The sequence below is a fragment of the Solanum lycopersicum genome, chromosome 2 (assembly GCF_036512215.1).
Source record: "Solanum lycopersicum chromosome 2, SLM_r2.1".
Taxonomy (NCBI): domain Eukaryota; kingdom Viridiplantae; phylum Streptophyta; class Magnoliopsida; order Solanales; family Solanaceae; genus Solanum; species Solanum lycopersicum.
This window is the reverse complement of record NC_090801.1, coordinates 62,974,680-62,991,553: the sequence shown is the minus strand read 5'-3', so window position 1 is coordinate 62,991,553 and position 16,874 is coordinate 62,974,680. Positions and strand designations below refer to the sequence as shown.

The window sequence follows — 16,874 nt, the reverse complement described above, 5'->3', positions numbered from 1 at the left end:
TATGACATTAGTTTAATTAAGGTGTGTCTCTGAAATTTTAGTTACAATCTAGGGTACTTATGCATTTTCCTTAGTATTTATTAAGTTGTTTTTCAACTAAAAGTATAAATATGTAAATAAAAATATTAACCTAATTATTTTGATTTGGACTTTCTTTATTTTTAAATATTTTAATATTATATAATATTTTCAAATTAATTTTTATTGGCCAACTGACCGGCCCTACCAATATTTCTCAAGTCCCAAATGAGCAGACTTATTCAGGTCGAACTAAAAAACCATTTCTTTAAATGAGCTTCAAAAATCTTAGCCCAACCTATTAAATTTCGAATTAGATCAGATCGGTCTAACAGGCCTAGCCCATATTGACGGCTCTAGCTAAAGGGGATTGAAGTGGTATTATTTAAAATAAGAGGGCATAACTAAAATTGTGATTATTTATGACAGGCACGCTTAAAGCTTCAACTCTTGCATCATTCTAGTCGAGTCAATTTAGGGATCGCTTCGTATTGGCAATTTAGGGTTCGCTCCATCATCCGAAATGGCAAGCTTTGCTCTCTCTAATCTCCCATTATATCTTTCTTCTATTTAACATATATGTGTTTTTTTGCATATTTTCAGAATTTTTTAACCTAATTAATTGTCGAAACAACAAATTTTATCATCTTTATGATTTCTTGCAGGCTGATTCTCCACGCAAAAGGTACCACTCTGTTTCTTTATAGAACTTTGAGGATTTTCTGTTTATTTGTTGCATCGACTTGATCCGTCTAACTTTCCGTAATTGGTTTTATCTTTATTAGGGTTTTTTTGTCTGTATTTCGCTGATCTATATTTTCTTTATTTGGTTGTTGGCCTTGTGAATGGTGAATACATTGTTTTATTCATCAGGCTAGTTGGGATATCTATGTGGTGTAAAAAAATTGAATGGGGTTTGTTGGATTTTGGGGAGTTCACTTTGATTTGTGTTTTGGAGAGATGTTAATGTGTTAATCTTTTTTAATAGAGAAATGGTAAGGTATGAATCTGTTTTTGGAAGAATTGTTTTTAAGTTTATCATGTAGAATTAGTTTTCCGTTTGTTTTATTGGGGAATGTCACTGAAGCATAAAACATTTCTGAGAATCTCATATTTTGTATATATGGGTAATTCTGTATATAATAAAGTCATTAATCCTATGCCTTACTTATGCAAGGGATAAGGTTCAATTTTTTCTCTCTCTTTGATTTGAAGTAATGTTTTCCAGGGAACATCCTAATGAAGTCTCCCACTGTATGGTCGTCAAAGATCCTCCTACTTATTGATAAAATTGGTCATATGCTAAGTCTTTCTTGAGTTAGAAAGTACCAATCAACCTTTATGGATAAGTTTTTGGCATTTTTTACAAGTAAAATTGTTGAGCATGTTAATGGAGAACACACTAACATAGCCTTAGCGATGCATTTCTGTTTTCTTTTTGCACGCAAATAGATCTCCAACGGATTTTCTTTTAAGCCACTGTCTTTAGTAGTATTAGTTGACATAGAAATTTTATGAGCTACATATACTTGAAAAAGATACCATCATTACTCGAGGAACCATCTTTAAAGACATGTGGTTGGTGTTAATAAACTGGTTCAATGTTGTACTTATTGGACTCCCAGGTATTCCCGCTCTCCTTCACCTTGGGAAGAAAAGTCAAGATCTCGCTCTCGATCCCCAACTAGATCACAGTCAAGGCCAAGAGGAAGATCAAGGTCCAGAAGTCATGGAAGGTATGAGTGGAACTTTAGTTTTACTTCACCTTCTTTATGTTAACAGCTTCGTTTCGGTTTCTCAAAATTTCCTCCATGACTTGATTAGGGCTGAAGATACTAATCCTGGAAACACACTCTATGTGACTGGATTATCTTCAAGGGTCACTCAAAGGGATCTTGAAGAGCATTTCTCAAAGGAGGGAAAGGTTGGTTTCTGGTTTACGTATAAGCAAGTTGTTTTCTGGTTCTGTTTCTGCCATGATTTGGTGCTCATACTGCATACCAACATTCTCTCTCGTTCAAAATAATTTGTGTTGTATCTACTCTTTATAATGGAAATTTTTCATTTATGATGATTATCTTAGAAACATCTAGTTTTCATTTAAGTTTATTGTATGAGCAAAGTCTTGTCAATGCATTTGCCAAGATATTGATGTATTGTGGAATTTTGGCTGGATTCTTTTCTCATTGTTCATACTTTAAAGCTTGCTATTGAAGTTTCTTATACTTTCTTTTGATTAGGTGAAGTCAGCTTTTCTGGTTGTGGAGCCCCGTTCTCGCATCTCTCGTGGTTTTGCTTTCATAACAATGGATAGTCTTGAGGATGCCAATCGCTGCATTAAGCACCTTAATCAGTCCGTCCTTGAAGGCCGGTCCATAACGGTGGAGAAGGTCAGCTATTTATACATTGATTGGTGAACCATTGTTCTGTTGGCTTGCTTTTCTTTTTTCTTGACTTGGAGGTTTTCTGATTATATTCAGAAGACATTACGTCAGCTTTGTTGGCAGCAATCAAAGATGATCAGTTCTTCCATTGCAACATTATATTCACTCAGCTTGACCAAATGGCCCGCTAAAACAGCTTTTCACATGCATCTGATCGACTAAACTTAGCAACTATTTTGCCAAACAACTATACAACCTCAGCAAATACTTCAAACTCTCAACTAATCAAGGGTCATTATCAACAATAGAATCAGGCTTTTATGGTATCTCATCCTGGTGTTGGTTCTATCTCCATCTTTTAGCTGTTATAAGACGTGCGAAAATATTTAAGCTGCTATCCTGTGTGACTAGTGTCATATCCTATTTCTTAGTAATGGACATCGTTGTGTGCTTGTGCCACCTTCAGTTTTGCAGAGGTTTTTCGAGGAGACTTGCTTTTTTTTGGCACAGATTAGTTGAATGTTATATTCTTCCTTTAGGAGTGCATTTGGTGATTCTCTTTTCTTTGGATGTTAGCATCATAGGTTATGATTTCATAGAATTACAAATATTTCTGTTTTTTTTTGTTGTGAAGAGAACACCCGATATTAGCAATTTCATATTCTTCCATTACAAGGAATTCATTCTCTAGAATACATTATCTGGTCGAGATAACCCATTTGTTCTTGATGTAAATCACATATGTTCAGATTTCACATATTGAGATGATCTATTTTGTTTTTCAGTCTCGTAGAAAACGGCCAAGGACTCCAACACCTGGTCATTATCTTGGGCTTCATCAGAGCGCAAGGGGTGATGGTAAGCTTCTGATGCTATGTAAGTTCCTATTCTATTTTTGATTTGTGGAATCTCTAAAGTACTCATTGCTTTGGTCAAAGGTTATCATGGTGATCGGGGTAGGTATCGTGGCCGTGGTGACTATGGGTACCGAAGATCTCCAAGACGTTCTCCATATAGAGGTGGGCGAGATTATTCTCCCAGACACTCTCCATATAGAGGTGGGCGAGATTATTCTCCTAGACGCTCACCTTATGCTGGAAGGTCGAGACGTGCGCGATCCCGGTCATATTCTCCTTATGAAAGGAACTACCCTCGTGGTTATAGATAAGTGGGTTTCGTCCTCAGCTATGGAAACTGCTTTTGTAAGGATCTATAAGTTTGATGTGGACTAGTCTTGATGTTAAAGAGTACTGGTTAATGAATGTATGTCTGGGTTACACCTTGAATGTGGATTATCTGTAATCTTTCTGAAACTTTATGATGTATGTATTCTCTTTCGTTGCTTGTCATTTTGTTGTCTTCATGGTCGTGACATCGTTTACGATATCTGTTGGTTCATTCTTACATGTTGTTTAGCAACTTTCTGGCTCGTGGCTTTATCATTGTCAAGATCCTCTCTTTTCTTGCAACTTGGATATTAGTTTGAAGTGAAAATGTACACTTCACCCAGTAATTTGCTTAATGGTATTTTCTTGAACAAAATGGAGTAGCTGAGTTTATTAGATATTTGTTGATGACTTGATTTTACAAGATATGACGTTCTTGGAGATGTGTCGTGATAAAGTAGCCATGTTCGTTATTACAAGGTGGTCCAACCCCAACATGACATTTGACTCATTCTAGTACAAACACGAGGGCCTACGAGCTTATCAAGTTGTTAAAAGTAGGTTCTTTAGTTAATTAGACATCCAATTATAAAAAAAGAGTAACAAATGGATAAGAATTAAGATGACTAGACACGGAACAAGCTTCCAAATGTCAACAATAATATCCTAGATTTTCTAATGAGCACGTGAAGATATTTTACGAGTTAGTGTAAGTATTATATTTTGGTAATTGTTAATAACAAACGTTGAAAAGAGAATGTGCCTCAATAATCATGAATTGGTATGTGGATACATAGACTATTCACTAGTCTTACATATATGACGTTTTCTTCTTCTTCTTTATACTCATACATATGACCTCACTAGTCTTACATATATGACTTTTTCTTCTTCTTCTTTATACACATACATATGACCTAGTAGTAAGAGCTTTGACTATTTTTGTGCAAAAATTTAAAGGGAGACCCTTGTGAAGTTAAATATTGCTAGGTGAACAGAAGGGTTAGGAAAAATTCTCCAACAAAATACGAGTGTTAGGAGCATGCGATGCACGTTTTGGCGCACTCTTACCTTAAGGCCAACCATTTCCTTCCACGTGTTCTATAACAATTAACAGACAACTACTAAGTAATCATGTTTGATGATTGAATTTAAAGTTTATTTTCAAAAAATAAAGTAATTTAAAATTAAAACTTTAGTGATGGACTAAATGCTACTCCCCCAAAAAAAAAAAGTAGTATCTACCTAAAAAAAAAAAATCATTACAAAATTTTACTTTTGATTTTTCATATATGATGTGTTTAAGATCATGATATTAAAAATATTTTGATAACATAATTTTAGTTTAATATTATAATATTGTTATTCTTATATATTTTATATCAATTTAAATTACAGTACTCTTTTTGAAATGGAAAGAACTTATTCTATATTTAGTATGTGGTATTGTGGTGAACAATGATAGATTGCCAATAACAGGGTAGACCTAAGAGGAACTTATCTTTCTCGACTTTCTTTTTTCCAACACGTTATTTTTTAAATAATAGAAATGAGATAAACGTGAATCTCAATTCATTGCCTAGCACGATTCTTAAAGTATATCGATAAAAAGTTTTACGTTTAATTTGAAACATTAAATTTTAAACTGTTTAGAAATAAAATTTATACTACTATTTTATTTTCTTTTTACTCCATTGAATAAGAATTTCTCTATTTCTTTTATGACATCTCTTTTAATTTTTAAATAGACATATTTAAAATTAATAAATATTTTGATAGTGTGTGTATTTATTTTAATATTAATATAATAAATAAATAGAAATAAAGTTGATAATAAAAAATATCTAGAAATAGTACGTATTTTTGTATTGGGGAAAAGGAATCTCGTCCTCCCTGTGGAAGTGTAGTAGAGTATTTTAAAAGCCACTTTAACATCAACATGCTCCATTCCTTCGCCCAACAACAAATATTTTTGTCTTCTCCACCTAATTTATTTTATCCCTAAATCCCCCCCTTTTTTTTTCCTCCTCTCTCTGTAAACCCACATTGAATTTATTGTCTAACAATGCTCGGCGTTGAGTTAAGGATCTCCACCGTCGCCGGAGTTTTCACCGATCTACCGGAAACAAGTCGCCGGAGTGCCAGCTGGAACTGTAACTCCTCCATTGGAAATATCTCATATCATCTCTCTTCCAGAAATAGGCATTGTAGAAAGTCCAGATTCATGGTAATCTGTAGCAAGTCATCACGCGGAAGCTTTAATCGGAAATCTAATCAGAGTGATGAACCGGGTGATGATTATATTGAAGCTGTCGTTCTCGTTTCAGGTATGGAAAATTACCGTTTTGCCCTTTTCTCCGATATTTTTTTGTTAGAGAAATACTGATGCAGGTAATATATTCTTCATGAACATTACTTTGTTGAAATGTATGAAAAAGATCAGATTTTTCTCTCTATGCTTTTGCTTTTTTAATCAATGTAGCTCAACTGCTATTAGTAAGTGAAAAATGGAAAATTGGTTGCTTAGCTGCTAGCTCCACAGACTTTGAACAAGTTGCTTTCCCAGTAACATTTGATGATCCTGTACGAATTAGTCTAAAAAACCAATGTTATGGAATGGAGGGACCTAAAATCTTTGCTCCGCCTCTCCAAAAAATGTATTATCACACGTGGATCATTCAAAAAGAAACTACTTTTGGAGTATCTGATGCACACATTTTAATCATTTCAATTTGTATAAAAAATGACTTGAGATGGAAAATCATGCGCTCTACAATAATTTGAGAAACAAAATAAGTCAATTGATAATTTATATCTTGAATACTGAATCACAGAATCAGTTGAGTTCCCTATTTGATTCATATGATTCCATTTTGGTTTAGTCAGGTCTATTTCATGTGGTACCAAATGAATATGTATATGTGGATTTCTCTGCTTCCATTATGTAAGTTGTGACATTGGTCCTGGTAGAATTTTCATATTTTAGAAATTTCTACCAAGTCCTTTTCTATCACCTTTTGGAGGTCTGTTCCAGACATGACCAAACTATCACAGGCTCTCTCTCTTTATTCTCTGCCTGTGCTACTTGCATCTTTTTTTATTATTCTTCTCCAATATTCTACGCTTGCACATCTGTCTTATTATCCTTATTCATCCATCTTAATATCCATATGTCAATATTTATTCCGTGGATGTGATGGGACATAGGGGCTCAGCACTCAATCTTAATATAATATTGCTGGTCTAGTACTTATATAAAAATAACCTTTCACTTTGTTAGGCATCTTTTTATTGCATAGCCACTCATTCATCTCAAATACTTAAGTTATGTGTACTTTGAAATCTAATTGCTTATCACATTTTATCTGTAGTCTTTCTACTGTATATTAGTATTTTCTACCCTGCATCTGAGGCTAAGCATGTTTACCAATGCTGCAATGACTATAGAGACTATGAAGCACTACAAAATGCATATGGGTGGATTTCAAGAAGAAACAAGATGGCACTCATCTGCTCAGCTGATTCCCTCTTCTTTTCATCCTAAGGATCGTATTGCTAATGCATCATCTTTAGGGACAGGATTTCTTCGCCGTTTCAAGAATCCAACTATTTTTCTTAAGATTTCCTGTGATGCAGAATATGTCTTACCAATTATTGTTGGTATGTACTTTTAAATTTCTACTTGGACAACTAGCAGTGTCTTGTAAACAGTTATATCATACTGTTTTCATAACTCTTACTGCCTGCTACTTCAGGAGAACATGCTGTCGAAAAACTTATAGATTCATTGCATGAGGAGGAGACTGGGGTAATTTTTTTCAAGATTTTGAGAACGGATTTTCTGACTACTTTTCCTTATCTTTCTCTTAACATTTCTTTGAGATGCTGACGTTGGGCCTGCTGCAGGATTGCCCCGACGAGTTCCTGCTTTTGAGGAATCTATTGTTGAAATCTGGCTATGAAGTATGTCAATACCACTTTTTATCTATTTCATCATATGCATCCTTTCTCAATCTTGATTTTTTAATTATAAAGTAATATCAATCTTGATTTTAGCCATGTTTACTTTTAGCTTCTCTTTTTGAATTTGTTACCACATTCCCTGATATTAGAAACCTTTGGTTTTCAGAAGCATGTCATATATTCAAATGTTCATATTTTTAAGTTTTATATATTGAAATGAAACTTTAGGAGGCGGCCATTAACTCTTTCTGCTTATCTTTTAGCTGCCAGTTCATGATACTAATATGCTTTTACCAAGTATCATGAAAAGTTCTTACTGGTTACTTTTACTTGTAACATGGCAAGTGAGCAGGAGGCGGCTACTCCTCACTTACTTCTACGTGTTTGTAAGATGTAACACTTCCTTTGAGATGTGATCACCTTTAAATTGGGGAAACAGACACAGACACCGCGCCTTTAATTGTTGTTTGAAGTGCTAGTCTTACTTTCTTAATTTGGTGATGTATCATTTCTAGGTTAAAATGGTGAAGATTACAGAAAGAGTGACTAGTACTTATTTTGCCAGAATATTTTTCCACAAGGTATGTTCAAAATACTTTGTTCGTAGATTGAAAATATACTCCTACTTCTGTAATTGCATTTAATCTGAATTTAACATTTTTGATAATACCCAGGCAGGGGAAAAAGATATTATTAGTGTGGATGCTCGTCCCTCCGATGCCATTAATGTTGCCAGAAGATGTAAGGTATTGTTCTTATGGGACTTTGAGATTCAAGTTTGATAATCAATCGCTTCATATAAATTGCTTACCATTGTAGAAAACATTATGTCTCCTGACTGTTTTCCATTTGACCTTTTTCCTAGCATCCTGAGATGAAAAGATTGATCTCTCTTCCTTGAGCCCAGAGTCTATCTGAAACAGCCTCTCTACCTTCCAAGGTAGGGGTAAGGTCGAATACACACGATCTCACTAGACCTACTTGTGAGATTCATAAGGACTTGTGGTAAAGTTTTATGTGTATGATCAACTTCTTTTCAGTTTTAGCTCCTGTTAGAATCAGTCTTATTAATCTCTCTTGAGCTGTAATGCCCCACCTACAAATTTTGACAGCCGTTATCTGTAATTGAGCTTGTTCTGGTTTATGCAGGCACCAATATTTGTGAATAAGCAAATTGTCTTGACTGATGCAACTAGAATAGGTTATGGAATGGACCGATCTAGCAGAATTAAGTCCACCTATGATGTATTACTAGATAGGTTGGTCTCTTTTCTCTCCTATGTACATTTCTTTGGACTTTCTCCAAACTTAAGACTAATTCTGTTTGGCGCAGTGCATCAGATGGCCCCGATTTACTTTCTGAAGAACTTAGTATGTTGAGAAATATGAACTTAGCAGTGAATGAGGAGAGGTACAATGATGCAGGTACATCAAAGTAAACTTATAATTATTTTGGTGGAAGCATCTGCTATAGTTTTTCTGTAATTAATTTGTTGACACATCACCTATATTTTCTGGTTCCTGCAGCTGTGTGGAAGGACAAACTGATGAGACTTCGTGAGTTCAAGACATGAGCTCTAAAATCTTTCTCCAGGTACATCTTTCTACTGTTCAATGAAAGAGTTCTTTGATTACATTAATAGTGTCATGGAATGAGAATATTTATATTATGTTGGATTATGGATATAGTATTCATCTGGCTCTTGAAAATTTACATTATTCTACAATGCACATCTTTCAAATTTTGCTGCTATCCGTTGAAACTCTCTCCTTGTCTTTTCAGAAATAAAATGTAAATATTCCTTCTGGATTGATGGCAGCTATGACACCGCGCTATATTTCAACTTTTCAGTATCACATTAACAAAAGTTTGGAGGAATCAATAATCTTCAGGGAAGTTCAAGTATTATTATTGTGTACATGTTCCCCTTGCTGTAGAAATCTCGAAAAGTAAATGCCTTACCTATGTTGTGTCAGTTGGGGTTTTATCTAGCTAACCCGACAATGCAACCTCTAGGTAAAATGTATATAGTTTGATTGTTGCTGAAGAATATGTGAACTATGTGATAGTAGCATGTGCGCATTCAAGATGAACTCCTTCCATGCCAACAATAGTAGCACTAAACTTTCAAAAGAAGAGAGATGAGATCAAGCTTTGAAGTGGGTAGCTGAAAGAAAGCTGTCTGTGAAGGTCAGGAAAGACGAGTTTGTTTAGTGCAAATCAACAAATATTGCAAAGATGGCACGACTTAAAAGCCATGTGGTGATATATTACCATGACACACAGATGGTGTCTTTCCTTTTCCTCTCATCACCACTCATAGATAGTTGTATATAAGTTAAGAGAAGGGGCTGGAGTGACTATGCTCAAGTTATATGTTGTACATTTGATTCCATCCATATTGGCAGCATTTATTATATCCAGACTCCAGATTATTAGAAGAATTGGAGATTTAGGAATATTGTAAAGTAATAATTACCAGAAGGGGGTTCTTTGTCAAAAAACCTTTCAAGCGATCAACATCTCCAGTTTGTTTTTCAACTCTTCTTTGTTGCTCTCTTGTCAATCACTAACTACGTCCACTAGTTCATCACTTCAGTTTATGAACTATGCACTCATAGTAACCCTAGAAAAATTAGCCCGTGAAAATATAATATATTTTTAACTTATGAGCCGTACATTTATTAGCTCAGCCCATAAAAAATTGGGTTGATATGTAGAAATTGTGACACGGTATTTTTCAAAAGATATATTTTTTTTTCATTTGATATGTTACAGTTATATATAGCTGTAGTAAGGAAAAAAAAAAACAATTTATCAGATACTAAATATCATACAAGAACTAGGGAAACCTCCAGAATTTTTATATATTTATTAACTTAGATCATTTTCACTTGTCTAAATTTAGCCCAACCCGGGCATTTGATATCTCTAAATCAGATCAAACAATAAGTTTGTTCATCAAGTTTGCCTCTTGAATTGAATTCAGTTCTTGAGCTTGCAATCGAAACTCTCAAAGAAGTAACTCATATAAATTCTTCATTTGACTTTAACATATATGATGTTGACTTTGGTATTGGTATCATATAAATTGGAATTATTGAAGTTGTTTGGCTGTAAAGGATTCTCTAAAAACTCTGCAGCGTCATTCATAGCTGGAAGCCTTAATGCCAATGGACTCATCCAAAAATATGAAAATTATTTCCTGCTGGTTTTCGTACACTTATTACTTGCCTTTTAACAACTTTAGAAACTTAATTCTTTTTCAAAATTGCCTCTTTGACTCTTTCCTTCATGTATCTTTTAGACAATTTGCATGCCCTAACTCTACAGAGAGGTAGAAGAGATAATTTCTGTTAGACCGTCGGCTATAGTCTAGAGAGAATTTTATTTATTATATAAATTCTAATTCAGAATCTCGTAAAAATTGTGAATATTTCATATATGTGTCATTATTAGTTTGAGGGGAGTAAAAGGTTATATTTTACCAAAATTTTTAAAATTTTCAAAATAGTTTCAATCTTAAGAAATTTATACTCCCAACACTTTAGTATGTAGTTTCTACTTTCTAATTAGGATTTTCATTAAAAAAATATATTTTAAAAATGTTATGGATATTTCACTTACATATATATTCAGGTAGACCTTTGTATATTTTTTTTGTTGGCAACAGTAAACGAACAAGTTTAGATTATACCATCAACAAGAATGATTTATTTATAGAAAATTGGTGTAGATATACTAGCATAATATATTATCTTTGTGGAAAAATGAGAGAAAAAAAAAAGATAAAAGAGAATAGCGAAAATCATACGATCCTTATTTGCATATCCTACTAGTACTCAAAAACATGTATACTATATATCCAAGGATGAGTACTCTTGGTCTTATAAGCTGGTTCAAATGAATCTATTATTTTCGGCTCGAACAAAATATATTACTATAAAAAGATATACTTATCAATTCGAAACTATTAACTCTAAGTATGGGGTTCGACTGATCTACATTCCAATTTATACCGTATGTGCTTCCAATAATAGAAAATCAATGAGGTTAATATCGTTTAATTCCATTATTATGTATAAACAAAAACACCATTAATATATATACACATATAGAGAGAGACAAAAATGATGTATCCTTCAAAAGGTTGAACAACATAATTAAACAAGAAAATTAATGGCATATATATACATATAGAGAATGATGATCAAATGCTCTTATTGTATCGATGCCAGAAGATGAGCATGATAATACATCTTCTTATGATATATAATCTTGAACGTTTCTCTTTTATCATCACCGATAAATATCCTTTCTTATCAGTATTGTTATTATTAATCAACATTCGTCTTCCATATCGATGATGATTTTCTTTTGCATGCCTTGGCCTTGATGTTGAAATTTCCCCTCCCTTATGCTGATCATAGGCAGACGTAGATACACATTGACCCATTAAATTTAACCAAAATCAACTAATAATTCACAAATATTCAACCCCTCTTTAAGAATTTAATTTTCTCTCTCTCTCTCTATCTAGAATTAAAGAGTGCCATTAGAAGAAGATAGAGCAACTTAATTGATCACTACTTTTGAGCCAACTTTTCAGCATTTTTTGTATCATCGGTTTTTTCCCCTCTTCTACGTGTCTTTATATATAAAAATAAGTATTAGTTTAATATTATTTCTATTTAATTAGGAAAAGCATATATGGTGTGAGTGGATTTTCTCAAAAAAAATTATAATATAAGCGTGTTTAGGAGTATATTTTGTTGTCGTTATCTGTAGAAATTTTAGTATTTTTTTTTATATCCATAAGAAACAACGTATCGTCCGTTACTGCTATGATTGGGACAAGTCAAATGTGTAATTCATGGCTTACGTTTCTGGAGTCATGAGGAGGCCTACCAAAAAAAAATAGTGTAAGAAATTTTTATTTTTACGCTATCAGACCAGGTTTAATGCCGTATGTAATTTTCAAGATTAAAAATCTTACGTTTAAGGTACTTGTAGATATGTAGAACTACAAATCATGCATTGTAAGTGTGCCTTGTTGTAAAGATGAACTTAAACCAAAAAATAAAAAAAAAATTGTTGAAAAATTAGGGGAGAATTAAAAACCTCGGACGGTGTTTAGCTGGATGGTGTATGTTTATATGAATGATTGATCCTCATGAGGTGTGTATGATTAGGATGAGGAAAAACAAGTACATTAAATTAATTAGCAATTATGTATTCTACCAGAAATATGTCCTTTTCTTTGTATAATGCAATTATAAAAAGGTTCTTCAAAGCTACTTGTATTTGTGAATAAATATCGAGGGAAATCTGCATGATTGATTATTATTAATTATTATGTAATTATGAAAGTGATTACCTAATTAAACGCATGAATCACTCAAATAAGTTAGTGGTTGGAGCATTAAGTCCTATATGATATGTGTGGTATGGTCTATAATTCACAATTAGTCTCATATTTTGTTATGATTTGAGTCACATTGATTTTAGTCTAAGTGATTTAGCACCTTTATTAGAATTCAAGTCACGTTAAAAAATAAGAAAAAATACTATTGATTCGTCTAAGGATGGGATGGGGTGGGAAAAAAAAAAGAAGAAAAAACAGTACTGATCATATAGCAGTAGGCAGGAATGGCATGTCAATTTTTGTTTTTCATTAATGGTTTACTTTATTAGGTGGGAAGTTAAATCTGAATATTCAATCCAGGAACTATTTTTCAAATAAAAGAGTTTAAAATGACTCTGAAATTAACTATTTCTTCTGATTTTATTTATTATTTGACCTACTTGGTGGATCAGATAAGACTTCTCCATGTCATCAAATAAATTAAATTGTTGCACTATTCTCATGTTTGACAATTCTTATACCAGTTGATTTTTTTTTTAAATTGTACATATAGGAAGAGGGAAGTAGAAAGGAAACTAAAGGATATATCATAAGCGAAAATCAAATAATTAACCGAATCTCAAATTAATTATTATCGTATGCAACATATTATTGTGTTTCAATGAAATATACCAAAGTGACAAAAATGTTTAGTTGTTATTAATTGGACATTGACTTAATAAATATTAAATTTGTATATTTGGGTTGATGAAGAGTTAACATCAGGTGGATTTTGGAAGTTTCCTCATTTGATTGTGTTAGCTAACAAACAAATATTTGAAATACTATGTGCAGAATGAAGAGAGAATTCAATAGTTTGCTTTGTCCTTTTTATTTTCTTCTGTGGGATCCTTTCATATTTGAGCCTCTTAAATTATCGTTAGCTCAGTGCCATAAAGACCAATAGTAATATTATGTCATGACATGATGCTTAATTTTCTCTTATTAGCTCACCATATATTTACGTTGTGTCCTCTTAATAAGTAACGTAGAAATGACAATAAAGCAGAGCGGAGCAGGTTAATTTTCATTTAATCCTTTTAAAATCATAGGCAGTTATTTTATGATAAGAAATTATGATCCAACAATTTGAGACACAAGTGTGTAATTTGGGGACTAATTTAAAGAAGTAATTCAAAAGCCTCGTACAATTTACATATATTGATATTTAAAACAATGGAAATAAGTTAACATGGGTAAAAGTTATCAAATATAATACAAATATTCACTCTTTTCAAATAAGAGTGCGGAGCTAAAAGGGTAAAAAAATTGACAAAAATTTCAAAAGGGCACATCAATTTTTTAAAAAATCAAAACGGTAAAATCGCTCACGATGTAGCGACTTTTGCCTTCTGAAAAAGCGAAATCGCTGCAATAGCAGCGATTCTTAAATTTGCTTTTTTTTAAAAATAATTAAATATATCGCTCCATCCGGAGCGATTTTCAAAATAATAATAAAAAATTACTTTTGTTATAAGTAGCTGCAGAAGCAGCGACTTCCATTAAGTTTTTTAATTTTTTTCTTTATTTAAAAAATAAATTGATTCAATTTTTTTAAAAAAAATCATTGACAACGATTTTTAATTAGTTTTTTTTTAAAAAAATCAAATCGCTGTAAAGCAGCGATTTACACTTAATTTATATTTTTTTGAAAATTTAATTAAATCGCTGCAAAAAAAAAGCCGATTAAATTAAGTTTTCAAAAAAAAAATGAATTCTTAATTAACACATTTTTTGGGACTGATCTTTATATGTGTTTATAAAATGAATTCTTAATTAACACATTTTTTGCTTTACACTTAAATTTTTATTTTTTTTTGAAAATTTAATTTAATCGGCTAATTTTTTTTACAGTGATTTAATTCAATTTTCAAAAAAAAATTATAAATTAAGTGTAAATAGCTACCTTTACAGTGATTTGATTTTTTTTTAAAAAAAACTAATTAGAAATCGCTGGCAATGATTTTTTTTTTAAACAAAAATTTGAATTAATTTTTTTAAAAAAAAAAATAAAGCAAAAAATAAAAATAAAATAAAAAAAATTAGTGCAAGTCGCTGCAGAAGCAGCGACTTATAAAACAAATTTTATTTTATTTTTTTTGAAAATCGCTCCGTGTGGAGCGATTTGTTCAATTTTTTTTATTTTTTTTTTAAAAAGCAAGTTTAAGAAATCGCTGTTATTGCAGCGATTTCGCTTTTTCAGAAGGTAAAAGTCGCTACACGGTGAGCGATTTTACCGTTTTGATTTTTTAAAAAAATTAATATGCCCTTTTGGAATTTTTGACAATTTTTTTTACCCTTTTAACTCCGCACTCTTTCAAATAACACGGGACCAATGAAAAACATTGAATGAACAAACAAATACTAGTATGTTTGACTAAAAAAGTATTTCGATTCTGGTGTCGGTAAATTTATGAGTGTGTATTAAATTTGAAGTTATTTCATCAAAATTATAAACTTGCTCTCTCCAATAGTGGATTAATTTTCACTTCTCGTGTGAAAAAATTAAACATCAGAAAAGTTTTCTAGACTTAGTTACTTTAAAGTTTAAACTAGAAATACATTTTGCAACAAAACTAAAATTTTGAAGTTAGCGGTCAAGAAAAAACTTATATTAGAGAGATAAGTTAAAAAAGTAGTAGAGAGAATAAAATTATACGTTTACGATTTACTGAGGATATGACATTAGATATAAAAAAAATATTTATTGAATACGTATCAGAGAGTGCTCCAATGGCAGTGGGACACAATTGAGATAATTTCGACGATTAGAAAAAATTGAGTAGAATGTTGGTGAGTAGACGAGTCATGTCTACTTTACCTTACAAAGATTGTTAGTATTACTCACATACTATCCATGTTCTTTGATTTTATTATTACTGGTAATTCCTTGTGTTTGGTCATTTACTTATTGTATTCACTAGTTATTATTGTTCATTTATACATCACTATATTTTTTCTTTTCGTACGTAATTTTGTTATGCTTTACTTTTAAACCGAGGGTCTTTCAAAAATAACTATTCTACTTTCATCAGATAAGAATGAAGTTACGTATATATCCTTATACACCAGATATATTATTATTGTTATTAGGTCAAGAAAAATATTTATGCACCTGTGATGTTCATGAAAAATCAAATAAAAGCAAGATATTGATTAATTTATTTTTCATTGGTCAATCATATATAGTTAATTAATGTCATTAGTTTAATAAAAACATGAAATATAATAAGCTTTACCTCTGCAGCTAATAAGGTGTCACATCTTATACGTGAATTCAAAAAACCCAAATGAAAGAGCATTTAATTAGTATAGAAACTTTGAAGGTGTTTGGCCGAGTGATATACTGTATCGTAATAATAGATATGGAATCAGCTTTTGGATATATAACTTTATGTTAATTTTATTTCATGACTCCATGAGATGTGATTTCATATTTTTTTAAAATTATAATATGGAAATCATAACATGATTTGAGATATTTTTAATACAAAAATTAATCTACAAATTTATATTTTATTAAAACAAAACTTGCATTTATATCTACTTATCCATTTCTTTCATATGTAAATAAAATTTATAATTACATTAATAATTTTTAAAATTTATTATTCTCACCAACACATGTTACTTTAACTCACACCAATCGATTGTTGAGTATTAATTTTTTTTCTACATTTACTCGAAGACCTAATTTATTACTTCTAAATTCTATCATTTTGTATTTATTACAACTCAAAGTAACAATGTTGGTTCGTTTCTTCATCACATGATCAAGAAATACAAGTTCCGTGTCAGGAAATTGTTCATACTGGGAGGATTATATTACATACTAGTACACTACAATTTATGTTCAATATTTTTATTGAATTACAATTTGATGAAACAATTACTTAAGTAGAGAACAAATAGTTCCGTAATAATTTATAAACTTTATT

At 31.7% G+C, this 16,874-nt stretch overlaps 2 protein-coding genes across 3 annotated transcripts; both read left to right on the top strand.

Moving 5' to 3' along the window:
* The first annotated feature begins 412 nt into the window (after positions 1 to 412).
* LOC101246587 (serine/arginine-rich splicing factor SR45a) lies at positions 413 to 3,751 on the top strand. Its single transcript, XM_004232481.5, has 7 exons — positions 413 to 544; positions 684 to 703; positions 1,644 to 1,754; positions 1,843 to 1,942; positions 2,259 to 2,408; positions 3,188 to 3,260; positions 3,341 to 3,751. Exons 1-7 carry the CDS (start codon positions 542 to 544, stop codon positions 3,568 to 3,570), a joined length of 687 nt encoding a protein of 228 aa, XP_004232529.1. The 5' UTR covers positions 413 to 541; the 3' UTR covers positions 3,571 to 3,751.
* A 1,659-nt stretch (positions 3,752 to 5,410) lies between these two features.
* Positions 5,411 to 10,073, top strand: LOC101247280 (bifunctional nuclease 2). 2 transcript variants are annotated; one of them, XR_003245388.2, is made up of 10 exons: positions 5,411 to 5,895; positions 7,016 to 7,228; positions 7,324 to 7,376; positions 7,475 to 7,531; positions 8,047 to 8,112; positions 8,206 to 8,277; positions 8,681 to 8,790; positions 8,873 to 8,956; positions 9,059 to 9,125; positions 9,315 to 10,073. XR_003245388.2 is itself a non-coding variant. In XM_004232483.5 (10 exons), the coding sequence occupies exons 1-9, from the start codon at positions 5,634 to 5,636 to the stop codon at positions 9,103 to 9,105; spliced, it is 972 nt and encodes a 323-aa protein (XP_004232531.1). In that variant the 5' UTR covers positions 5,411 to 5,633; the 3' UTR covers positions 9,106 to 9,125; positions 9,315 to 10,073. The 2 variants fall into 2 exon arrangements, 1 of the variants encoding a protein (XP_004232531.1); XM_004232483.5 differs by having other exon boundaries at positions 8,865 to 8,956.
* Positions 10,074 to 16,874: the final 6,801 nt, after the last annotated feature.